The sequence below is a fragment of the Annulohypoxylon maeteangense genome (genome assembly GCF_022496945.1).
Source record: "Annulohypoxylon maeteangense strain CBS 123835 unplaced genomic scaffold GGS22scaffold_12, whole genome shotgun sequence".
Taxonomy (NCBI): domain Eukaryota; kingdom Fungi; phylum Ascomycota; class Sordariomycetes; order Xylariales; family Hypoxylaceae; genus Annulohypoxylon; species Annulohypoxylon maeteangense.
The window spans coordinates 531,209-556,717 of record NW_025953259.1 but is presented as its reverse complement, the minus strand read 5'-3'; the positions used below and the strand labels follow the sequence as shown (position 1 = coordinate 556,717).

The window sequence follows — 25,509 nt, the reverse complement described above, 5'->3', positions numbered from 1 at the left end:
AGACGTGCCGGCGAGCGTCTTGGTGCTTGTCTTGGTGCTCGTGCTGGTTCTTGTGATCGTGCTTGTCTCGGTGTCCGTGTTGGTGCTGGTACTTGTCCTGGTCCGTGTTATCGTCACTGTAGATGCACCCGTTGACGTGCTTGTCGTGGTGCGCGTTTTAGTTAGAGTGCTCTTTACCGTGTCAGTGAGAGTAGACGTCACTTTGCTTGTCAAGGTTGACGTGAGTGTTGTCTTGGATCCTGATCCGGTAATGGTACTCGTTCGCGTAGCTGTAATGGTGGACGTATAAGTAGACGTTGTTGTTTTTGTCGATTTCGCTGGAGACACCGTAGTTGTATCCGTAGATGTGAACGTAGACGTCGCTGTGGTTGCCGGGCTAGTAATTGTTTTTGTAATAGTCGACGTACGCGTCTTCGTCGCAGACGCTGTTGAGGTGCTTGTTGCTGTAGTTGTGAAAGTTGAAGTCAGTGTAGTACCCGAACTAGTGTATGTACTTGTTACGGTTGAGGTGAAACGACTGGCCGATTCAGTCGATGTATCAGTCGCCGTTGTTGTGAAAGTAGATGTGATCGTGCTTCCAGCGCTTGTATATGTACTAGTAAGAGTCGTCTTCAGCGTTTCCGTTGATGTACTCTTTAAAGTGCTTGTAGCTTTCTTCGTAACGGTTGACGTAAATGTGCTGCCTGCGCTGGTATACGTCTTTGTAGAGGTAGACGTATAAGTCTTCGTTGATGTATCCTTCAAGGTACTTTTATTCGTATCCGTAAAAGTCGACGTCTGTGTACTGGCTACACTAGTATATGTGCTCGTTTCAGTAGACGTTAAAGTGCTAGTGACAGATTCTGTCGCCGAACCTCCTATCGTTTTTGTGAAAGTAGACGTAATTGTTGTAGCTGGACTTGTGTATGTGCTAGTTTTAGTCTTAGTCGAGGTATTTGTATCCGTTGTCTTCGAGGTTGTTGTCCTAGTAGTTGTAAATGTAGATGTGAAAGTGCTACCTGCGCTCGTATAAGTTGATGTTTGAGTCTGTGTTTTAGTAGTAGTTTCCACCAGGGTACTAGATTTCGCAGATGACGTTGTAGATGTAGTTGAGGGACTAGTGGAAGATGTTGTACTCGTAGACGATGGGCTGGATGTAGACGACGTCTTTGTACTAGTACGGGTAAGTGTAATCGTTTCCGTCACAGTGCCTGTAGTCGTAAAAGTTGTTGTATCAGTGACTTTCGAGTAGCTTTTAGTTGATGTTGACGTTGACGTTGGTGTCGATGTTGATGTCGATGTCGACGTAGATGTAGACGTAGTAGTACTGGTACGGGTAATAGTTCGGGTGACGGTTCTTTGACTGCTACCTGAAGTCGAGGTCCCAGGTACGAAGGTGGTTGTGATAGTAAGAGTAATAGTTGAAGTAACGGGGGTAGCAGAAGTAGATGTGCTTGATGCAGCGTCTGCTTCTGCGTCAGCATCAGTTTCGGTAGATGCCACGGTAGTACTTGTCGGGTCTATACTAGTCGATTCGGTGCTGGTCGGTTCGATACTTGTTAAAGAAGCAGTCGTCAAAGTGTCCGTGAAAGTTGAAGTGTACGTCGTAACAGGGCTACTCTCAGTCTCCGTACTAGTGAATGTCGCAAAAGAAGTTATGAAGGTATAACCAGTTCTTGTACTTGTGAATGTCGACAGAAATGTACTTCTAGCTCCGGTAATGGTACTTATAAATGTTGATGTATACGTAGAAGGGAAAAAGCTAACGGTGCTGAATATAAAACTCGATGTAAAACTCGATAAAAAGCTCGACACGATGTTCGAAGAATAGAATGTGTTATACGTGATGTACGAAGTAAAAGTCGACCTGTATATACTGGTGGAGGGGATTGGGGAACTTATAAAGATTGTTGTGAATATTATTGTGGGTGAAGCAGGGGCTGAAGTTGTGAAGACGTTAGTTATCAGTGTTTGCGGGACTGAGGAGCGGCTCATGTCAGTGTTAGTCAGTAAAACCTAAAGAGTACGGAGTCGTACCAACAGTGATTACTGACCCGAAAGTGTTTCCAGCTTCACCTTCGCCTTCATCGGGGCCCGCTGGGGCCGTTGGTCCTAACCCGCCGCCTACGGTTTCAGGCGGAGCAGCAAATGTCTATTCAATGATGTTAGAGTGGGTTCCTAGAATATAGATATACATATATAGGCATCGGATAGTAGGTTGTAAGATGCGTGGTTTGGTGGTGGATGATAGATATGTGTTACTTACAGGTGTAGCTTGCAACGCAAATGAGGTAAACTTGAAACAAAAATTAGTCGGAAATAATCCAAGATGAAATTATAACGTAGTTACTGATAGGAAATAGGATATCCTTGAGCTGATCGTTGGAAGCCTAGGAAGTAAAACTTACTGCTGGGGCGTTTCCGGCATCCTGATATATAGCTGGTGTCAGCAAAGATCAATTGTAAACATACTTATGCGCATGGGAAAGGGCATGGCTTGCATCAAGAAGTGAAATAATCTCAGAGAAGTATAAAAGATATAGAGAGATCTTTGAATGAAATTCGACTTACAATACAATTACCGAAGCTAAAAGCATTAGATCCGTGATTGAGAAAGCTGGCTATTCCTGAATCCAAGGAATGTAAGTCGCTGAAGCCATGCCTTCCTTGGATACCATGGGCAGAACTGCCTGAACCTATGTGGTTCTTGATACCGTCGAACATGACTCGGGTCGAGCTTCGTATTTGATTTACAGCGCCCTGTACAGCACGACACCCGCAGAGTCTTGCGATTGTATCTTTCCTTGCCACTAATTGAGTGACAAGTGAGCCGATGGATTTATGAAGGGGTTGGATAGCTGCCTTTAGAGATCGAACGTCTTCGGACTTGAATGATTCAGCCCCGGCAATGTGATGAGAAGTTGTTTTGATGGTGGATGTTAACGATTGTAATGTCGAGTCGAGGTGTTCAATGGTGCCACCGGTCTTGATGCTTCGTATAGCAAGATTGACGGTGTGGACTTGCTCGTCAGCCGAGTTTATAGCATTAACGATGGAGTCGATTCGATATGGCCCATGAGTATTACTTTGTCCATTCCCTTGGGAGTTCGCGAACCCAGACCCTCCTTTACCCCCAAAGCCATTTTGATCCGAGCTTCTGGCTATGGAAGGTGCATGACCTCTGGCTCCCTCAAATCCAAACCCATTTGACCCACCATGGAAGTTTCCAAAGGCGCCTACAAGGTGAACGATGGTAGGAATTAGACAAATACAACGAAAGTGCCTCATACTGCCAGACTTCCTACGTGGGAGTTGGGAAGGGAACTGTGGGAAGAGATAACTGAATTCCGGCTGAACTTGTCATGAGGCCTTCAAGTATTCGACCATCGACAAGTAGCGAGTTTTGGGAATTAGGCAGAAAAATATACAAGAACACACTCCGTGGTCGTCTTGAGGTTCTTAAGACGCCTTCATACGACAAGGGGTAGCACATCTTGCTGTCGTATAATATGAAGAATGCCATTATTGACTTAGTTGATGAAGTTCTTGAAACACAGCTAGGAGTGTAAAAGGAGTATTGTATGGGTTGCATAAAGAGAACCAGCATCATCATATAAATCTTGGCAGCGAAATAGGACCTATATGAAGGTCTTGGGGAGGGGAGAGAACATAAGCGCGCAAATAAAATAATTAATGAACAAGCATAAGGCTCTTGCAACTTATCGATGAGCTCAGGTTACGCATATATCATCCATATGCGAATATTTCCTACCATAACTTCATGGTAGGGCTTAGCTAAAAGCAAAAGTAAGTTTCGTAAGACTCGCATTTATACCATCGCGTAACGAGAGATAGGAAGAATTAGGTAGGGCGAGTCAAAGCGCTAAACCAATAGATGGGTCACAAAGACCTGAGGGATTTGAGATAGAGAGCTTCTTTTTACCTTCTTAAGAATGTGTATAATGTGAATGGCGTTTCAGGCTAAGTTTGTTCCTCTTCCGTATCTAAATAGGGGGTTGACGACGATATGGTATGGCCAATAGCTGTGGGAGACGGGATCTTAAGCTGCTTTTAAACTTCCAACGACTCTATCCGCACAGACGCGTCGCTCTACAGCAGCGTTTTTCTACGCCTCAAGTAAGTTCTAAACGATTCGTCTGGGCAGCCATGTGTGTCTTCAAGCTAAGAGCTTCCTCCGGATGTGGCAAATTAATATCGGATACCGGTCAACGGAACGAACGAATCCCGGACACATAATTGGGTAATTCCTTGATGGATTTCCTTCGGACAAACGATGTCGAATAGGTATTTGAGATGGATGTCTCCTAGTTCATTGCTGCTGTTCTTCTAAGACATCTTGCGATTGCCCCTAGGAAACCCCAGATCTTGTATTTCCTGATGTTATTAGTGCCCTCGGGGCGATCTTCTACTGAAATTTCCGATTTATTGCTGTGGCTGAGATAAAATTTTCGGTGGGCGCTGTAAACCCACAACTTCATGCAGTAAGCCGCTGTGGGAAGCACGGGCGTCGCCCACTGTGCGTAGAAATGTTTGATAGGTGGCGTTTTATGGGCCGGTATAGCTAGTCGGATTAGGTGGCATACGTCGATTGATCCACGTTCTAATTGTCTGCCCTCTCTCCACCTCCTTGGGTCGAAATACAGGTACCTACTCAGAAATAGGCAAGTAGTCAAGTGCGTAACTTGCTCCTCAGTTAGGCCATAGACAAGAAATAAAAAAGAAATTGACTTAAGTTTGTTCTTTAACCATGTTCATATTCCATTAAATCCGTCGCAGCATGTCTGAAAAACACCTCAGCGAGAGCGAGAGTGAGGGGGAAGAGGATGAGCCATGTCCAGTTTGTCGTGACTTCGACCCCGATTTGGCACCTCGTGTGCCCAAACCCAACCAGACAATTTTCTCACCCGACCCTTTCGGGTTCACCTTAGGAGAGAAATTGCCAGATCCAGATCACCCTCTCTCCCATCCCGTGAATGAAGATGGAGTTGAAGTCCCAGCAGATGAAGAGTCTACTCGGGATCCTCTCCTCTACGAAATAGATAAACCATTGTCGGAAGTTTGGGACCAAGCACGGCAAGGTTGTAAGACATGTCAGCTTCTCTTCATGGCACTTTTCTTTTCATGGAGGACCAGCGACGCGATTGAGCCCGAGAAGCGCTCCGAGAAAGCGTTCAAGGAAGCCGTACCATCACTTTACCTCCACGCCATGCTGTCGCCTGGAAGAAAGGTACTTGTTAATGTCACGACGCGAAGCGGGGGACCAAGATCTATCTCTCGTGCTGTACTCAATTACGAACTTTTCGCGTTGGCAAGTAGGTGTTCTCGAACCATTGTATCCTCCCTTTATTTCAGTTGATTAACTCTCTTGTTTCTGCTTATCTCTCGATAGACAAACCGAACCCTTGGGAAATCATCGGCCGACTTGAAAATTCGCCGGTAAACGTTTTGAACGATCATTATCGTGATTTCGTGCAACGGTGGATCTCCCAATGTTCAGAAGAACATCCATATTGCGGGGGAGTCATCCCAGCAGCAATGCCGAAGAGGCTTCTGAATGTAGATTCTAGGCATGGCGATGTCATTTTCTTGGAAGAGAATGTCCCGGGACTATCTCCGTATATCGCATTGAGTCATCTCTGGAAGTTTTCCCAGCCACTCAAGATGACTCAAGATAGGCTGAACCGGTTGGGAACCACCATTCATCTCGATGAGCTTTCACCCACACTACATGATGCCGTCCAGATAGCAAGGTGGCTAGATGTCGAATATCTATGGGTTGACTCACTTTGCATCATCCAAGATGACAAAGAGGACAAGGAAGAACAATCGGTTCAGATGGGCAACATCTACAGACAGTCCTACTGCACCATAGCAGCCCATGTCGATACCAACAACCCATCCCCAACCCACGGATGTTTCCTCGAGCGCAAGCACTTCCGCGAAATTTCCCACCAAGATGACTCCGGCCAGACCTGTACCACCCTGGTGCGAGGAGACTTCACCCACGAAGACGAACCCATAGCCCCAGTCGCCCTAGCAGGACGAGGGTGGTGTTATCAAGAACGACTTCTGGCCTCCAGAATCATCCATTTCCGCCCCGGCGAGATCACCTTCGAGTGCTTCGCCGGCACGAAATGCGAATGCGACGAGCTACTGCCTCACCGCGGCCTTCCTCTGACGAGAACCCCTTACAAGTCCTTCAAAGAAGCGTTCGCGGAATACGCGACAATAGTAGAACCGTACGAAGGCTCCCCATCAGATATCCTCAATGGCTTAAACGGCGGCAATGCCTGGCTAGCGTGGCGCGATATGGTGTCGGATTACGCGATGACTGATTTCACATTCAAGACGGATCGGCTGCCCGCACTTGCTGGCGTAGCAAGTCGGATGCCTAAGCAAGCATTCGGCAGCTACATGGCCGGGCTTTGGACAGGCGAGCTCGTAAGCGAGCTTTTATGGCGCCGCTCTGGCAACGCCAAACGTTTCCGCGACAAGCCCTACGTTGCGCCTACATTTGCCTGGGCGTCCGGATCGGGGTCGATTACATGGTGGAATCCGTGCAAGCGACCCGGAGAGCCTGGTCTCCTGGCCGTCGCAAAAGTGCTCGATATAAACTGCGAGCTTGCGAGCTTAGAACCTTTCGGCCAGGTCCGAGATGGATCGCTCCTGTTATCTGGGAGGGTTGCGCCGGTTAAACTACACATCCCCTTCTTACAGCGAATTTCCTGGATCCTCAAACTATCCCCGCGAATGCGTGGAGTTGACTGGTTATCTAAAGCGACGGAGATAACTCGACGGATTTGCTACAAACTGCGTCTATTCGCACGAAGACTAGACGGTTACCGAGTACTACATCCAGCGCGAGACTTCATCCGGTATTTGGCAGAGAAGCTCAACGGCCACGAAAACGATACTTCAGCTCGAATAGTGCAACTTATAAGGAAAAACAGGTCTTTCGGCGACTTCGACAGGTGGGACGGCTTAGCAATTCCGGATACCGAAGATGACTCTCCGAGGCTGGTATTGGAAAATCTCATCGCCATTGAGCTCGCCGCCTGGACACCAGACCTCTCGAATATAGAAAACGATGAAGGGCGTGTTGAGGTTGGTGGATTGCTACTAGCGCCCTCGAAAAGAAGAAAGGGTGCGTACGATCGCGTAGCCCAAATCCAATTCTGGAAGGATATTAAGGGCGATAAGCGAATACGGTCTGAAGACGGCTACGAAGCGAATCTAAGGAGATTGAATGATTGTTTTGACGGATGCGAAGAGAGGGAGGTCATGATAGTATGAAAATATGATGATGTATTTAACGAAAAGGAAGACTATGGGGATAAGTACAAAAGATCAGATAACTACCTAGTAGTACCTATTTACTTACTAGGCAGGTAGGCACCTATGAATATATGTATCTAGTGTATATATGTCTACTATGCGATCGCCATAGTGAACGTTACCTTGTACATATCATAGTGCATTTTCATCGCCAATCAACTGTTGAGAATACAAGTTCAATCTTAATACTGAGAAATTCCTCATATTAATTGGGCAGCGGCTATCTAGGTACATTACGCTATCAAATCAGATGAAAGCATCTGAAGTGTAACATGGTTATGACCACTGCTATGCTAAGCCAGTTTTTCAAATATCGACCTGGCAATAATAATCAAGGACAATGCCATTCCATCGAGTCATCTCAGATGAGCGTATTACCCCTATGGTATCCCGATTATTAGTAGTCCGTGAATGGACAATGAGATAAATATCTTGGTCTCTTCGATAATCCAAGGAATATCTATATATTCAAGTACGGCGAGGACGGCTAGGACGACTCCACTAGAGCATTCGCTTCTTGCGCGCGAAGGCACAGCAGCCCACACAGAAAAATACTAGGCATCCCACAATGACAAAAAAGGCATTTGTGTTGTCGACGTCTTTGAAAGGGACCTCAACGTTCATGCCGAATAGACCCGTCACCACGTTGAAGGGAACAATGAGACTTGCTAGGAACGTTATTTTGGCCAGAACCTTATTCGTCTCTGTTCCTTGAGTGATGCTATCGACCGTCAACTGAGCAAGGTAGTTACTGTGAGCCCGGGATAGGATCTTCTCGAAGTGCGTGAGATTGGTCATCATCGTTACGACGTGGTCCTGGATATCGCCGAGGTATAGGCCTATGTCCATGCGGGGTGTGACTTTATAGTCCTCATTGCAGCGCTTCGTAAAGCCCTTCAAGATATCAGCCTTGCCCCCGAGTCCACGCATAAGCGCTAGTGTATTTTTGCGGACGCCGCCGATTTTGCGCAGAAACATGTGATTGTCTTCCGGACGAGCGACGAATACAGAATCTTCAATAGCCTCTGTGAGCATCTCGACTCTAGAAAGTGCAGGAGCAAAGGAATCGACAATATTATCACTATAAACTGTTAGTGCTCGTGATCCTACACATTCCCTTGCTAGCTACACCTAGCACTTACATAAAGGCGTAGCAGATCCAGTCGCTACTTAAGGACACGTATTCCTTGAGACTTGAGATTCTCTTGCGGACCTGAGAGGCGTGGTGGTTCGGGACAAAGCTGAAGCTCAAGGTGCCCTCGCGGAAGACGATGACATAGATATTGAAAGGTTCATACTCGGGACCATCGTCGTCCTGAACAGCATTAAATGACCGGAAGGATGCAAAGTAATATGAAGAGAAGATTTCAATCTTCTCTCGGGCCTCTTGTGTAGTGATATCTTCGATAGTGAGAGGGTGCACTCCAAAGGCCTTACACAAAGTCCGGACCTCTTCATCTGTTGGCCTGTTGACATTCAACCACCAGACACCATCGGGTTCATCTCGAGGAAAGGTAAAAAGGCCACGCAAATCCTCACCGGGGAGAACAAGATCACCAAACTCAGCGGCATGAATGGTGGACTCCCAGGCGGAAGAAAAGAAACTGAACCGGTTTGGGTCGAGGTGCGGTTCCTTCTCTGCCGGCTTTGAAGCAAGTTGGGTTTCGCTTGCTTCTTCTGACTTCTCATGGTCGACATCTAAGGATCCAGGTGGGAGGTTAACGAAATCACCATCGACAGTAACCAAGCGTGTAGGTTCGGCAACCGAGTCTTGCGTTAGGCTAGGGAATGTTCGAAGGGCTCCTTGCACACCAACGCTGTCTCGTCGTACAACACTTTCGGATGCGACAAAGTTCTCGAGGTAATCAAAGTCAATATGTAATTGATCGTGTCGGTGTTCATCCTGCATAGGAAAGCATACGTCGTCTTCCGCAGTTTTGTTAGTTGCCAAGCTTGCTCCATCGTCAGCGACATATGTTGCAGGTTTGCTTCGTCCAGATCGCTGACTCGCTTGGCTTCTGCGGCTAACGGAAGAATACGTCCGATGAAGACCATCATCCTCGTCCTGTTTCTGTGCTCGACCATCGGTCACCGAAAGAGCGCGTTCTCGACGACGGGCTTCGGCAAACGCTTTGACGGAGTTCGGCGGTGATACAGCCCGCTGTTGATCAATTGTTGAATCAAAGGTGGGTCTGCGGCTATGAGTAGCCATGGGTGATATATTTCCGTCCTCTTCATCAACGACTGCCTCTTCGAAGTCTCGTCCCCTGGCATTAGAAGGCGAGTAGGGACCAAGTGGTTGAAGATGTTGGCGGGATCCATAAAGGGTATCAACGGTACCACGGCGGGCACGTTCTGTTCCAGTACGCTGTATGGATGAGATTTGATGACGATGATCATCAAGCTCCGGGACCGGGGTGTTATAACCCGAGCCAGAAGCGACTTCTTCGTGGTCAGACATCTCGTACGAAATACCGTTTCCGTCTATGAAACGTTGAATTTATCTGACAAATGACGATGCAGGGAAATCTATAGGACCGGATAGAATTGAAAAAAGACTGAATAATATACTCCGATCAAGGAAAGCCTTCCGCGTGCTAGTTATGGGAAGGCGCGCATACTGGGTGGTGTACTCAGACTACCAGCATCAGAGATTTGCAGTAGGCGTGGCAGCACGCCGACTGCAAGTGGACTTGGTGTGATGTTCAGACCAATGCTGGGAATGAACACCGAGGTCGGATTCCGGAATACGACGAGCCTATGCAGACGAATTGGCGAGTAGGGGGAGTTTGTGACCAAAATGGCAGACGCGACGGTAAAGTTATGGTGGCTTCTTGTTGACGCCGCTGTAGACCCAGCAGAGGGGGCCAAGAAGCGGTCGAGAGAATGAGAACTGGTTGGATTTGAGGCCCGCCAATTTGGTGGTTTCTGAGAAGTGGCGGTATTTACCGCAATGGAATCCTCGACGGGATGAGGGAAATAACGCAGCTATCTAAGCTCACCAAAGATATTGGTTGGTCGATCTGGTGGTGTTGAGCTAGTTGTTGGCCTAACGGGATCGAGTCAGGTCGGCGATGAGTGTGCGGATGAATAGTAGTAGTTATCCGATGATTTTTTTTTGTAGTGCGTAGGTAGTTTTGGGGGGTTGTAGTCGTCTCTTGTCGTGATCAACCGTCTAGATCGACAAAGGTACTCGTGGTTTATAAGAACGAGTTACGTTCCCAACTAAAGACCAACTGAAAGCGATTCTCCGAATTGAACAGAATTGAATGGCTTAATTGGTTTTTGCTGGAAGGAAGAAAGTAAATTGCATGCGCAATATTAATCTACAATCCAGAAAAAGTTGATGTTTTTTGTGAGAATTTAAAAGATGAAAAAAGTGTTACGATGAAGTTGAAAGAATCGACGAGGATGGAAAGTCAGGTTTAAAGCAAGCTAACCAAATTTTTTAGGTTCGTCTGAGCTTTGGCCCTATGAAAAGAAGAAGAAAAATATTAGCCTATTTAACTGGACCCGGCTAGCCAGTCAAACAGAGGGGAATTAACGTTAACTGCGTTAAGAGGCGAAAATTCCTGCAGGAAATCTCGACCTTTCAAGACCCACAACATGAATCTTAGTCTTTTGCGCCCAATTGTAATCCACGGATCTTATGCTCCTAAGATAACATTAACATGTAGGTATGTATATATACTGTATGTATGTACATTTAAGAAGAGTCACATCTCAGATTCGGATGCAATAGGATCTCAGCTGCTTATCTAGAACCCCCTCAATGTTTTAGATGATGAGAAAGCACATAAGAACTGAAACCAACAGCTTAACAAACATCCATATTAAGCGCACAAATAATGACATGAAAACGCTTGAATTGGTATTAGCAAACTAAGGAACCAACTCCATTATCTAGGCCGGCCTAATACATGGATTTATTCACTTTCCAAATACGGGCTTCATCCATCATGTCTAACATAAGAAACTTAACCATGTACATATATCCACCTATGTATGGTAGGCTTACTGATAACCTGCATACCTACCTACATTCATGGATATAATATTGATTATCAAGTGACCTTGCATAGGTCAGCGCCGTTGAGTGAGGCCTCAATTGGCCTCAATTCATATATAGGTACATAGGTACATACCTTATTCAAGATTGCCCAAGTGGAGATGCATGTGCTTGTTTCCATGTGGCTGTTTACGGAACTGTTGTGGAAAGTGGGAAGAGCGGGGAGCATCTCGGCTGCTAGTACGTACCTACGTACTTCTGCACCTAAAAATTACCTAAGTTCGTCACCATTTCCTGATTGGGTACCACCTACAAGGTACCACGTCGCCTGAACAGCCGCAACTGGGTACTTCTTGCCAGGTAGACATCTTGGACTTTAGACTTAAACACACGATAGCTTCGAATTAACCACAACGTTGAGCGCGCCATCATCGGCCAGAAGATAATCTTCAAATATCAATTCATCTTCATACGGAAAGCTCATAAGAGAGCCTCTTTTTCTACGCGACTATGGCGGACCAACTCTTGGAACAAGTACGAGATGCAGTAGATGGTCAAATTGTTCGTTGCTATTTCCATACTTCTTAACTAGACGAATTCAAGCAAACCACGATTATTAACCAATGATCTATTACATACAGGATTTCGAAGGCCAAAAACTAGCTGAGATCTTAGCCACAGTCGCCCTCGTAATTGTCGGGGTATGAGAAAACTGCTTCTTATTGCTATCCATTCATCAAGTACAAATATTAAATCGTTCGTCTACTGACCGCCAATATCATCGAATAGGGAGTTTCCTTCCTCGTCGGCTTCTTTCTACAAGACATTGCTCTTGCGCTCAAAATTGGCCTCGGCGGCACAGCCCTTACCTTCCTCCTCGTCGTTCCTCCGTGGCCTTTCTTCAACAAGCACCCAGTTAAATGGCTTCCTGTCGGAGGCGAACCAGCGATTACAAGCGCGCAACAGAACATAGTTATCGACGAGAAAATGTTTACGAAATAAATGGCAGGGTTTATTCGCACCTAGGCGGTATATCTATGGACTTCTGGAATGCAGACAGAGGCTAAGGTTAAGAGTGGGATGTGATGCGAATAATACTCAATTCTGCAATACTACCACCATAAGTGTGGCCCAAGTATGTGACGTGAAGCATCCTTGTTGCATTCTAGGCGATGATGTCACCAGAAATAGGATGGAATGATGATTGAAGTCGAAATTGCCCTTACGATACTGCCCGTGTAGATATATCCCCTCCAACCTAACGTCCGTATTTCTGGAACTCCCAGTCTCGGTTGTCTAGCGGACAGACTTGACGTGCTTTAAGCCATCGTGAGATACAGTGGAAGTGGAACGCGTGCTGCAAGTAAGTTAGTCTACCAAAGTATCTCGTATCGATAATCATCGACAATCATCGATGTGACTTACGTTGCAGATGCCCCAAGCCACGGTACACTCCTCGCTGGCAGCAGAGGCTTGGTTTGCCTGGCATTCGATGCATAGGTCCATGATATGATTACGGCAGATGGCACAGTTGTCGACAACTATGTCCCATGCCCATAGAGCTACAGCGTTCCACTAGCCCCCAGATATTAGTACAGATACACTACCTCCAGTGAGTAGTATGACTAATTCCTAAAGCTTCCTCACCTTTTTGACTTCAAAACGTTTCTTCTCTTCGTTCTTGCTATCCGTGTCAACGCCCTTGCGACCCTTCTTAGCCACCGCGGAGGTGCTAGGTGCGTCGGTCATATCGATGTCCGCCATGTTGTGTAGATTAATTTGAGTAAAGGGATGGTGGTTATGGTAGTTATGGTGCTGATGGTGTTGATATAGTCGGAATGTTCGTTATCGTGATAGCTTAGTCGATAGTGGGAATGGTCCGGTCGTTTGGTTTGGTTACGGAGAAAAGGTCGGATTTAGGGACTCCTGATGTTTGCGATATCTCAGTACCCCTCAGTCCTGCAGTGCTGTTTGTGACTACTCGGGTTATGCGAGGTGCCTGCCTACCTAATAGGTATTTCTATGGTGATAGAGCGGGCTGCGGGAGCCTTCAAGGTTGCAGGATGCGGGTCGCGGGACAGTGGAGGTTACCTAAGCATTGACCGTTAAGGTGGAGAGCCGGGCCGTTTGGCAGGTGCGAGCTACTCCACCCGGGTCTCTTTTTTTAGTTTTAATGAAGTACCAACGGAAATACTTCCAAGCAACGTTTCTCTCCTTCTAATTTTCTCTAATTTTGCCCAAATTGCAAAGTCACGACCAAGTCACTTTACTATTAAAATTCGCTTGGTTTTGACCAGGCTTCCACCAATCACAATCCAAAATTCGCCTGGTATGCTGGATCCCATTCCCACAACGGATACAACGTATGGATTTGCACAGCCACATTTTACAGGTCATCTAAGGGAATTCCTTGGATTAGTTCGGGGGGCAAATCAACTAATCAAGTTGTTCTGTCGTTCTTTGGCTATTGAAAAATAGCAGTCACAGCCCTTTTCTCCCAATCATCCTTGTTTTCCCCCAAAGCTTGACTGCTATTCAAAACAAGACCTCAAAAATACAGTATGTTCTCATCGCTAAACACATCCCCGCACTACGTCGTCGCATTGACATTTACATCACAATCCTCAACAGCCTTGTCGGGCTCTAACTTCTCTTCCACTTCTACTTTTACTTCTACTTCAACATCAAATTCACCCGAACCCGATCCTTCTGAATACATGACGTTCAACCATGCAGCGTACATCGCAATCGAGTCAAACACCTAACCGCCGTCGTCAAGGTGGCCGGCATCGAAATACCCCTAAGAGTACGACTTACGCATCTGAGAATGATGTCTCTTCACTCAAGTCACAGGTTGTTGGAGGCAGTCCAGATACACCCGTTCAAGACTCTCGCAAGTCGCAGCGCGCCAGTTCTACCAGTCAAAAGTCGCGCAATAACAAGAAGACTAAGAAGCCCAAGGCTAAGGATGCCGCTGAGGCATTCAACTCATCCAAGTCCGATCGCACTAGTCCGTTGCTTCAACCTAAGAACAATGATGTACCTATCTTTGCAGGCTCAACATTCCACGCTTCTCCTGCCCCGTCAGAGTTACCGATTCCCAGCTTCTTCAATACCTCAGCCGTAGACACTCCCCAGACAATGAAGACGAAGACCACCATGTCTAGTCCCGAGCAAGGGCTCTCCTGTCCTACCACCGATACAGAGGGAACAAGAAGCCCAAGCCCTGAATCCATTCCTCGGGCTGAAGATTCGCCCCTTGAATTACTCTTCCGGGCGGACAGGGCTGAGAAGGCCAGAGTTCGTAGAGCGAGTTCTGCCCATGCGGAAGCGAACACTCCTAGTCCTTTCTCTCCACCTTTGGAGACTCACAGTTACTCGGCGAAAGAATACAGCGATTTCCCTACTGCCACTATCCCTAGCCACATGCGACGTCCGGCAGCTAATCTTAAACGGCCTGGAAGCATGGGGATCTCTGCAGATGAGCTAGATGGTGATCCGCGTCTACCAGTTGGCCCTGCGTTCTCCACACCTTTCCATGAACGCATGCGAGCGGTTCGGTCTAATCACATCTCCACCCCAAGTGCGCTTGTTAATCAGGACACAAGTTCCTCGGACGATCTCAAGCGATATCTACTTACTGGTCGCCTTTCTCGCGATGACGAGCCGGTTAAGCAACTATCAGACTCTGCACGCCAGATTCCGGAGCAAGCCTCGCCCCCATTTCATAGGCGATTACATCATCCCGACTTGCCACGTCGCATGCCTCGTGGAATGTTTCCTGCCTCTGTTCTTGCTGGAAATGTGCGAACTGGCCAGCCGTCAGTCTCACCAGTACAGGCAAACCTTGCCAATTACCAAGCCGACCAAATCTCATCAATGGAAGATAGTCTTCGACGAGTGCTCAAGTTAGATTCTCCGAGTCAGTCTGTATCGCTACGTTAATGACCGCATTCATTTTCACGTTCCTCCGAACCAATCTTTCGCAAGGTGTTACTGGCGTCTAGAGACAGATAATGGCTACATCAACAATGAAACTGGTCCTGTCCATTTCATCCACCATTTTCCTTTGTTAAGGGTACTACGGATACTACGAGTACTACACGACCACACGCGCACCTCATCTTCATTTCGTCTCTTGTTTTCTTCTCTAATTTTTTCAGAGGGACGGAGTCTGCTGTACTGTGATACTTAGGAATAGTCACGGCTGGGCATTTCGACATTTACGCATGATACAAGAGACACCAGGGCAACTCATTCTTGTTTTTCTTTTTCGCTTTTTTTTTCTTTTATTCTATTCACACGGCAATGTATTACGGAATATGAGGCACGGCGCCTCTTTCAGTTAAGCCCAACTTGGTAGTTGGCAGCTTGGCAATTTGCTTTAACACTTCCTGAAAACTTGTTTTCATTAAGGCAGCTCTTGTCGAGTTGGAGTTATGGAATCACCACGTACATAATCGACCAGACTTGGTGTCGGATCGGGCGTCAGATCTGGGGTTTAGGCTTCTGGATGGGAAGATGGATCGGATCCGGACCTTTAGAGACGGTACAGGCATTCGGAAAGGAGTGATGGTTCAATACTTCAGAGATGATGAAAAAGGGCAGAGGCGATTTGATCGCTGGGTGTCACGAGATTTCAGGGGGAGAAAAAAAGGTTTTTTTTTTCTGGTGATATATTCAGGCAGTTGGGTCTCACGGAATGTCTACCGATGACCTCAAGCCATTAATATGACAGGCCTTCATGGTCGAGATATATCGTCAAATCTCAAACTTGAAGATGTGAAGTCATATGTAATGCCGTAATGACTAGACCTGTTGATTCTCTAGTTTCCCATGAAAGGTATTTACCTATTACTCACAGGCAGTTGAATGGTCTGTTTCGACCATCAATCATATCTATGGATGCCCCTAAATCGATACATCTATCGATGTATATCTGAGCGGGTAGGTGCTTACGTACATAGGTACATTCGAGTGATGTCATGTCAGGTTCTCCGAAGCCGGAAAATGCCAAGGATCATCACGTGCTAGCGTGCTGAGGTCGCGTTCTTCGTTACGGTCCTTCCTACGTCAATGCTTCAACCATGTAGATATTATCTAGATAGATAGCCCTACTAATAAAGATCCATATTCCTCTCCAACTCCGAATTTCGAGGCTATTCTACTAACTCTATTAGTTTTCGATTGTCGTTCAATATGGATGTTTGGGATGCTTTTGGTGGCGACGAAGATGCTGCATTACGATACGCGATAGCTTTATCATTGCAGGAATCTAGCGGTGCCTCTCCCGATAAACCCGTTGAACTTAGCTCGGACGAAGATGAAAACGAAGACAATCCGGAACAAAAACCCAAACCCCCCTCCGCTGCGAAAGAAGCCAAGGGTTTCCCCACGAAACAAACACAGAATGCATCGTTGAAAGATACACCATCAGATCCCCAGCTGCCAACATCTATGGCACCAAACATCTTCACGGCTCAAGGGTTAGCAGGAATGGATAGGAAGAAGATGGAGGAAGAAAGACTTGCAAGATCACGAGAAAGATCGGCGAAGCGAAAGATGCCAGATTCGCAATCTGAAGAACAGGGCCGTCAGCAAAGACCGAAAGTAGATGTTGAGATACCAATCAGCTTAGCTCCAAAGGATACTCCTCGCCTACCATACCCAAAGGGCACAGTCAAGAAGACATGGGTCTCAGGATATCCACATAAAGACGATATCAAGATCGAGGAAGTCCTACAGAAGGACGAGCTTGAACTCGCCGTGATCAGCTCATTTCAATGGGACGAACGATGGATGTTTTCCAAAATCAACTTCGCCAAGACTAAGGTTGTTCTAATTGCTTTTGCTTCAAGCGAGGCGCAGGTATGGCCCTCACCAGATTTATAGGCACTTCTACATACCATAAAACTAACAAGGCCATTCTTCATTGTAGCAAGAAGAAATGAAGGCCAACGTACCCGCCAGGGCAGCCGTCAAGTTCTGTTTCCCGCCTATGATGCCGACCGGAAATATGCATTCAAAACTACAACTACTAAAATACCCCAAATACCTGCGCATGGTGGTACCAACCGGGAATTTCGTGCCCTACGACGTAAGTAGAGGTATCTTTTCCCTCCGGTATTCTATGTGGTTTCTAACTTTATGTGATGTAGTGGGGCGAGCCCGGAATTATTGAGAATATGGTATTTCTCATAGACCTTCCTCGAATCGATGATCCCGAATTACAATCTTCCAATAAGCTCGGTCCTTTCGGCGACGAGCTCTGTTATTTTCTTCGGTCCCAAGGGTTGGATGAAAGCCTTATAAACAGCCTTACGAACTATGATTTTTCCGAAGCAAACCATTATCGATTTGTTCACACAATGTAAGGCCTAATCAAGAATTTCTTTTTTTTAAATACTAACACCAGTGTAGTACGGCATCACATGTAGGCGATAAGTGGCAACGAACAGGATACTGCGGGCTCGGTCGAGCCATAACCTCTCTCGGACTCAATACTACTGAAGGAATCGAGGTTGACTTCATGGTTTCATCACTAGGATCAGTTAATATGGACTTGGTATCAGCCATATACTATGCTGCTCAAGGCGACGATGGCCAGAAAGAATACAAAATGAGGGGTGCGAAGGGGGGCAAAAATCAGGGGTCGGCATCTACCAAGTCAGATATAAAGGATAATTTTCGAATTTACTTCCCGTCTCACGATACAGTGGTAAAAAGTCGTGGAGGAAAGGATGTGAGTAGAAGCCCGAGGAACGTTGGAAGAGAGAACAATTGGCTAAACTTATCTAGGCAGCAGGAACCATTTGTGTCAATTCTAAATGGTGGGATTCCGCTACGTTTCCTCGGGAATTGGTTCACGATTCCAAAAGTGTCAGGACTGGCATTCTCATGCATAGCAAGCTCATGATGGTCCGCCATCGTCACTCAGATAAATCCAAGGCTGCCTATGCTTATGTTGGAAGCGCAAATTTATCGGAAAGTGCATGGTAAGCATACTTCCTCCTAAGATCAAATCACAACTAATGTGAAACTCGGGCATTCAGGGGCCGCTTGACAAAAGAGAGAGGGACCGGTAACCCAAAGATTACATGTCGTAATTGGGAATGCGGAGTGATTGGTAAGATCCGGAGTTCCTATATCCCTTCTATCCCTTTTATCCCCGCCCGGATATGCAGCGCTCCTTTAGTCCTAAGAATCTGTTATACATCGAAGTTTTACACGATGATGATTAACCTAATGATGAATAGTTCCCATGCAATCTCAAAATTCTAGCGATCTATCCGACTTCAGCTCCGTTATTCCAGTGCCAATAGAAGTCCCCGGCGATGCATACGGAGCTACAGCGTCAAAGCGTCCTTGGTTCTTCCTCGAGAACTGACGTCTGACTAATTGCGCTAGAGCCTTACACCCCACGGTACTATAATCCTAGAGGGTAAAGCATGAGCAATTAATGGATGGAGGCTTAATATCTAACGGGACCGATATTATGTTAATGCCAAGATCATCCCTTCGCCGGGTGATCTACGCTAAGTCTTGTTAAAGCTTAAGTGGCGACAGTCGCATATGCCCTACCTAGCCTGTCGATTCTGAATATGACACATAGATACCATCAAAGCGCATCTCGTGCGTATACTGACCAGTTTCCCATGACCATGCTCACTGTTAGTCGCTTCCAGCTTCTGTGCCCAACATTTGCTAACCTTTACAAATTCTTCACGAGATTTAGGAAAGGAAAGACTAAGATTTAAGCACGTAAGGCGGTAGACATGCGGAGCAAGTGGCGCAACCCCGCGCCTTAATGCCTGTCTAGATCACTAAGTGTCCTTGAGATCCGCTATAGCTATAAAGCTAGACGCTAGCCAAATTTCACATGAAATAGCCAAGCGGCACATAGAACTCCACGCAGGGTATTTCCATGTCATCACAGCCGTGCTTTAAGGTTTGCGGCACTCATCGGTGTCCTAGCAGCTGCCTGGGTCGGCCTGGTCACGTCTATTAGGCCGGGAATCGTCCCGTGGTACCCCACTGAGGCTATCACGGCTCTCCTAACCCCTATTCAGCTGCCAGATTGGATGATCAGCTATTCCTTTTCGGGAGCAAGTCTCGCGGATTCTTGCTTCGTGAGAACTCATCGCACGTCGTTCTTATGCAAGTTTACCGAGCCCTCGGTTGGTTTGGGACGAAGGTAAGCATATCTCTTTTTCAGTTTGCCGGCCCTGTACCTGCATCTGGGTGACATGCTATCAAATCAACGAAAATGAGCTGATAATAGGGCTAGTTGGAGAGCTATACAGAAGCTAAGAAAAAAGATCACTTGTACGGACGTATCTTTCCTTGTTACAATACTACATATTTTCCTCTGCCAGGGTGGCCAAAAAGACTCCCTAGGACAGGCCCCAAGTCACGATATTTCTAAGCAGATTCAATGCGACCTCTTCCCTTATAATTATCCAACGTGAACATGCAGTCTTTCGTAGAGCTCTATTAGCTCTTGATGGATTATTTCTGCAATTGTCCTCGACGTGCGCTAATCTCTGTACCATCAGAATTTGGCGGGATGGCTTTCAACAGAAAAAAAGAAATACAATGAATTGAAGAAAATGGAGGCTGACAGGATACCCCCTACATGATACGCCTCAAGGTTGAATATGAACCTAATTTTTTCCAGAATTAGCTTGGCCTGTCAACAGAAATTCGTCGTGTCAGCAATCCTTGAGCTCGAAATTCAGGCTAGGGAATAGCATAAAGCTTAATCCCTCCGAACGCCATCGAGATCCCAAGCTAGAACCGCGCTTAGGGTGAAAAGATCGGTCCTAACCAACTTCCAAGCGTGTGAATACAATTTAGGTACCTAGGTAGGGCTACGAGCTCCTACAGCTAGGACACTATCAATTGAACATATGGATACAAAAAGAAATAAAAGAGAACAGGTTGGCCTAATGCTACATCCCACAATTATCGCCTGGGAAAGTCTTAGGGTAGAAAGGATCGGAAATCATTCACAAATACCTACACTCGGAATCCCGCTTGGACTGTCGGTGATTACGGCACGTGCCCGGTTAGGTATGCGGAGCTTCAGACAAATTCATATTATAGATTTTTATGTACTTTACCTATGAGGATCATCATATTGCCTAGATTCATCGAGAACTAGTCTTTAGATAGGTTAGACTGAATAAAACCAAAATAGTTACCAACCGGTTGGCATTGGAGTTCCCAGTATAGTCTATGTCGTCTAGAAGGCTGTTCCCTGGAAATCCATCATCTATTCGTCATGTTACATCAACAACTCGAGAGCTATAGCTATATAGCACGAAGAAGGGGGGTAAATTACATATCTAATGTTCATGTTCGGCTATACGAACCCGATTCAGGTGTCATGGTTTCCTGGATACCAAATAGGGGTATTCGAGAAAACGAGAAAAATCTTACCACTGTGAAGTCCTCGCATACAATTTGGCGTGGTCATTTTATGATTCCTGTAGAATAAATGACTCTTGATTTATATTACCGGATTCCTTCTAGATATTCTCGTATCTAGTCGGCTGCCAGCTGAAACTCCCATGATCTTCAATCTTCAGATATGGGAGCTAGAAGTTTACGAAACAATACCTTAAGCTAGGAGAAAATACAACTTATAGATCATGGCAAATGGGCTCCGCATAAAATATCCGCCAACGGGACCAGAAAAGTAGTGACATGTCCAAGTAACAAGAATTATTTCATCTAAAGACAAATAATGTATCTAGAAGAAAAGCAATAAAAAGACCGGAGAAGAGATGAACATTGGAAAATATTCGATATCGAAGTGGATATATATAATAGATCGAATACATGTATATGACACTTGTAACTAGCTAGTATGTATATGACCGTAGCTTCTATATACCTAAACGTGTTGGATATGTGCGCCTACCACGTCGGTACTCTGTATGGTAAGAAGGAACCACCGAGTTTCATAGCTACTACCAGCTTATATATAGGTAGTATTGATCAAGTACCTAGTAGGTATACTCCTATGAATGAATATACCAGATGCAAGTACTGGGCATATTTATTGTCATTGAGGTAGGTACCTATCCATGGACGCAAGCTACTAGGATGCACTACGAAGAAGTAGGGTGAGGTAAGGTAAGCTGCTCAGTGGGCACTAGGCGAGTAGAGGGGATACCTAGAGGGATACAGCTATGGAGGACTGGTCCTTCCCGACTTATTCGTCTCCTTCATTTTTCTTCTTCTAAGTATGGTCCTCGATTTCCCAATCTATAAAACGGCCTTAGTCCATGCACCATCTTTCCTGTTATAAACCACATCATCCCTTCCTCGTCTTCATTATCGTAGTCATCTACTTCGACCAGAGGGGGCAAGTGCTATCTACATCTCATCATTACTAGGGAAGCCAGCAATTACAAGGCAACCATTTTATCTTCTCTGGAAAACTGAGCTGCGGTCGGTACGTGCCATTCCAATCTTTCTCAATACCAATAACTACCGATTTCCTCCAACATTTCACAACTTTTCAGAACTTACAAAAAGAACCATCGAAATAAATCAGAACCACATCAACCCCCAATTTTAAACTTCGTACTTCAGTTGTCGTTGCCCATTTTGTACAAACTCATTCCCGACATCATAACAAAGTTCAGAGCCTCAACTCAGTGTTGTCGGCGCTAACCCAGGTACCTCGTCTACGCTCCTTTAACAGGAAGCTGCCCCTTGTAAGCCACAACCTAGGACAGCCATCGATAATCCCTTGCGATGTTATCGCCGTTGATCTTTCATATTTTCTTTGGCATCTTGTAGATGAGATTGTTTTCATCATGATTAACTAATCTTAACCGTGTAGAAAATTCCAATTCCAATCAAAGTGTCCGTATCCTTCGTTCGACCGCCGCCCATCCTCAGGTCACTTTGAGGAAGAAATACGAAGGAACCTCCAGTACACCTATTCGGAGTCCGTCTACAATTCCCCTGCGTATCTGAAAGGTTAACGAAGCCAGTTGACGCAACTTGGACCTCCATTTCAGAGCTCCGAGCACACCCACCTCTACTCCAAGTATCTACCTAAACGCAAGTAGGGGCAGGTTGTAGCTTTCTGAGGCGGCAGCCACGAACTCAATCGTTGCACCGGCTCAAATTAGTCTACAATACGCCTTTTTCGGAGATCTCAGCCCCCCCAAGAGTGGAAGTACTCTACTAAGCATCTACGCCGGTGGTGTACTAATTTCCTCCCTCTTCATTAAGGTTCGCTCGGTCTGGGTTTACTCAAGAGTCAAAATTCACAACTTGGAACCAGGTCCGTGTACCAGCTCTACCTAGTTGCCACAAAGGGTCTTTTCCCTTCTCCAATCGACACAATCTTCAAAGCGAAGCAATAAACTCCAGTGGTGGCAGCCATTCTATCTTGGGTTGCCAAAGCAGCAGATAGCAACAGGTCGCATGGTCTTCGAAAGGCATCTCTGGTATAAATTGATGCCCCTGCAGCCTGTTATCCTTTTTTTAGCGAAGCTTGTCCACCTTCTATCGAGTCTCATTAAAAACTGTAAAACAATTCGTCTCGAGGTAAGATTCTGAGAATTCCCCTACGCTCTTGCTTCTTTCACTTCTTCATTCCAGCTTACAATTCACGCCAGGTCCTTTAGACACTTCAGATCCTGCACCTTAACTCTCCTGTCAATAACTGGGTCTCGAGTTGCGAGCATATCTGCTCCTACATTGCGACCAACAATATCCTACACCTGGACGCGCCGTGAACTATCCAACCTACGTGCTGGGACGTCTCCTTGGAGATATAGTTTACTTCCGCTTAACAATACTCTTTTTAACTATCATCGCGAAAGCTTTCATCACTTAAGCTATCACTTGCATCTCAACTGGTTAGAGTAAAACTTATCATCGAGCACGCTCGACCATCGACGCAGCCATGTCTTCCGGCGGTATGCTAGCTGGAGCCGACCGACCTACGGGTCCTTCGGGTTCGCTGTCTTCGGGGCACACGGGGGTGGCAGCAAGCCCTCTACAGCCAACATTCCGCGGTTACATCGCAAGTACTATGGATGCTCTTATACTATTCGAAGCATGCTTAAGCGGTCACCTCTTCCACGTACCGAGACGGCCCCACGACAGAGAACGAGCAGGCCTCATCGTCAGCGGCAACGTGTTCATCTACGAAGAGCATTCTTCGGGAATAAAGCGCTGGACAGATGGCGTACCTTGGAGTCCCAGTCGCATACTGGGAAACTTCCTTTTGTATCGAGAGCTCGATAAACCTTTCCAACCCGGCGAGAAAAAGAGAGCTATGAAACGATCTAAGCCGAACGAGGGTGTATCGAAGCCTGCTACCAATTCGCGGTCTAACTCTGTCAGCAATGGCATGAGTAACTCATTGAATGTCGGCGCGCCTATGTCGAACTTCGACAACATGGCAAATAGCCGTAATGACGCCGAAAGAGCTCTTGTCGGATCCCTCATCGATTCGTACCAATTTAAACAGGATGGGTTGGTAAAGAAGACTATCAGTGTTACCTACCAAGGCATCCAGCACCACATGGTCTCGTATTATAGCATTGATGATATTATCAGTCATAAGCTAATTACTCCAGCCCATGATCCCAGTCTACGGGGCATCACCCCTCGTGGGCCTCTGATTTCATCGGGTAGCTTCAGGGCTCCAGTCGACGACCAGGAAATATTGATGACAGAGCCGCACTTTAGACACGCCATGATAAGCCACCCGTTTCCTTACATGAACAGCGCGAGTGCACGATCGATGTCGATGCCGACAATGCCATCCTTCACACAGCCAACTTGGGGAACAGATCAATACGTCTCCACCTATACCATGGCTCCAACGATGGCCCCAACCTTGCCGCCACCTGTTAACTACGCCCCACCCGTGACATCGACTTATAATTACGAGTCGAGCAGTATTCCTTACGGTATGACTCCACGATCATCCGTGGGATTTCCTCATTCTGGTTCCCTGGCAGCTCGTCGACATTCCAATGTGCAAGGAGCAAACGGAATCAGCCACTTAGATTATAACGGTCTCGGCTCTATTGACAGGGCTCCAATGGGCTCAAGCCAGTACCTCGGGAATGGTTCCAGCCTTGCAAACCACGGAATGACTAGTCAGTCATCCTACTCTAATGGAGCCATGTTTGAATCATCGGCAGCGGCGGCGGCGGCTGCTGCAGCTGCAGCTACTCCTTCTTCGAACCACCACCGCGAATCCTATGATCACAATGGAACAAGCCAGAGCAATGAAATGTACACCACCGAGCCCTCTGGACGTCACTCGGCTGGGTTCGTCAACCAACTCGACAATGGGTTTGATTCCCGGGGTACTCACCAGGCACCTGCCGACTTCAGTGCCTCTCTATCCGATCATACCGCCCACAATGTCTCATCTAGTCAGGAGACTACGCCCCCAGCCATGCCACTGGGCCTCGATAGCACCGAGTCTCCATCGAACATGGTAGCGGAGCAGGGATGGGCAAGTGGCTTCATGGGCAACGATAACTTCTCACAGTTAGTAGTCCCAAATAATCCCATAGATGGTTAAGGAAATGTTAACGGTGATCAGGATTCCTAAGTCGGAAGTTGGTGGCTTACAGAATGTGCTACAGAACATGTCCATGGACGAGTTGAACAACCACAAGCAAACACGAATGTAATTCCAAAGCCCGGCGAATACATAGAATGTTCTTCACGCGTCTATCATTCTATTCTGAAAATTTGTCTGCTTGGTGTTCCGGCAAGGCGTTATGGTACAGTCTGGTTTTTTACAAGACACTCTTAAACAAGTCTTGGAGGGGACGTAAGTACTCCTGACTGTGGAATCTGGAAGATGGGGAAGATGGGCAAAAAGAAAAGGTTTATTTCGAGTTGGCGTTGGCGTTGGCGTTTAATGAGGCTAGACAATGATGGGTTTTCGATACCTCGGGTTTCTTCCCCTTCGTCCAGTATCGGTCATGGAAGATCGCATTACTGGCAGGGGGAAATTAAGTATTTGATGATGAGATTGCTCTTTCGACTCATCTTTCTCATGTTATTTCTTTTGTCAGGCGTTAATCGTGGTTATCTATTCGATGCTGTCGGGACTCATTAGACGTCAAGTGGATGAACGTCAAAGGTTCCTTTTCATTGCGCCGATT

At 46.4% G+C, this 25,509-nt stretch overlaps 8 protein-coding genes across 8 annotated transcripts; 5 read left to right on the top strand and 3 right to left on the bottom strand.

Moving 5' to 3' along the window:
• Positions 1–1,865: 1,865 nt before the first annotated feature.
• On the bottom strand, positions 1,866–3,346 carry GGS22DRAFT_167096 (uncharacterized protein). Its single transcript, XM_047961949.1, has 5 exons — positions 2,551–3,346; positions 2,388–2,408; positions 2,246–2,275; positions 2,034–2,131; positions 1,866–1,958 (listed from the first exon to the last, which is right to left on the bottom strand). The coding sequence occupies exons 1-5, from the start codon at positions 3,265–3,267 to the stop codon at positions 1,937–1,939; spliced, it is 888 nt and encodes a 295-aa protein (XP_047817321.1). The 5' UTR covers positions 3,268–3,346; the 3' UTR covers positions 1,866–1,936.
• Positions 3,347–4,637: 1,291 nt separating this feature from the next.
• On the top strand, positions 4,638–7,504 carry GGS22DRAFT_167093 (heterokaryon incompatibility protein-domain-containing protein; the record flags this gene model as incomplete). The annotated part of the gene is made up of 2 exons (XM_047961948.1): positions 4,638–5,312; positions 5,390–7,504. Coding segments are annotated over exons 1-2 (2,434 nt in total), but the record flags the coding sequence as incomplete, so codon positions are not given.
• A 332-nt stretch (positions 7,505–7,836) lies between these two features.
• Positions 7,837–9,796, bottom strand: GGS22DRAFT_180578 (cora-like Mg2+ transporter; the record flags this gene model as incomplete). Its single annotated transcript, XM_047963782.1, has 2 exons — positions 7,837–8,416; positions 8,478–9,796. The coding sequence occupies 2 exons, from the start codon at positions 9,794–9,796 to the stop codon at positions 7,837–7,839; spliced, it is 1,899 nt and encodes a 632-aa protein (XP_047817319.1).
• Positions 9,797–11,765: 1,969 nt separating this feature from the next.
• GGS22DRAFT_31302 (SPC12-domain-containing protein) lies at positions 11,766–12,493 on the top strand. Its single transcript, XM_047966791.1, has 3 exons — positions 11,766–11,905; positions 11,986–12,045; positions 12,134–12,493. Exons 1-3 carry the CDS (start codon positions 11,855–11,857, stop codon positions 12,344–12,346), a joined length of 324 nt encoding a protein of 107 aa, XP_047817318.1. The 5' UTR covers positions 11,766–11,854; the 3' UTR covers positions 12,347–12,493.
• GGS22DRAFT_31298 (RING/U-box) lies at positions 12,459–13,296 on the bottom strand. The gene is made up of 3 exons (XM_047966790.1): positions 12,992–13,296; positions 12,770–12,919; positions 12,459–12,701 (listed from the first exon to the last, which is right to left on the bottom strand). Exons 1-3 carry the CDS (start codon positions 13,106–13,108, stop codon positions 12,603–12,605), a joined length of 366 nt encoding a protein of 121 aa, XP_047817317.1. The 5' UTR covers positions 13,109–13,296; the 3' UTR covers positions 12,459–12,602.
• Positions 13,297–13,808: 512 nt separating this feature from the next.
• On the top strand, positions 13,809–15,343 carry GGS22DRAFT_31289 (uncharacterized protein). Its single transcript, XM_047966789.1, has one exon. It carries the CDS (start codon positions 14,075–14,077, stop codon positions 15,287–15,289), a length of 1,215 nt encoding a protein of 404 aa, XP_047817316.1. The 5' UTR covers positions 13,809–14,074; the 3' UTR covers positions 15,290–15,343.
• A 1,118-nt stretch (positions 15,344–16,461) lies between these two features.
• GGS22DRAFT_195206 (phospholipase D/nuclease) lies at positions 16,462–18,731 on the top strand (the record flags this gene model as incomplete). Its single annotated transcript, XM_047965631.1, has 6 exons — positions 16,462–17,212; positions 17,283–17,441; positions 17,503–17,714; positions 17,765–18,086; positions 18,143–18,339; positions 18,626–18,731. The coding sequence occupies exons 1-6, from the start codon at positions 16,544–16,546 to the stop codon at positions 18,729–18,731; spliced, it is 1,665 nt and encodes a 554-aa protein (XP_047817315.1). The 5' UTR covers positions 16,462–16,543.
• Positions 18,732–23,276: 4,545 nt separating this feature from the next.
• On the top strand, positions 23,277–25,508 carry GGS22DRAFT_195204 (Gti1/Pac2 family-domain-containing protein; the record flags this gene model as incomplete). Its single annotated transcript, XM_047965630.1, has 2 exons — positions 23,277–24,883; positions 24,939–25,508. 2 exons carry the CDS (start codon positions 23,277–23,279, stop codon positions 25,027–25,029), a joined length of 1,698 nt encoding a protein of 565 aa, XP_047817314.1. The 3' UTR covers positions 25,030–25,508.
• Position 25,509: the final 1 nt, after the last annotated feature.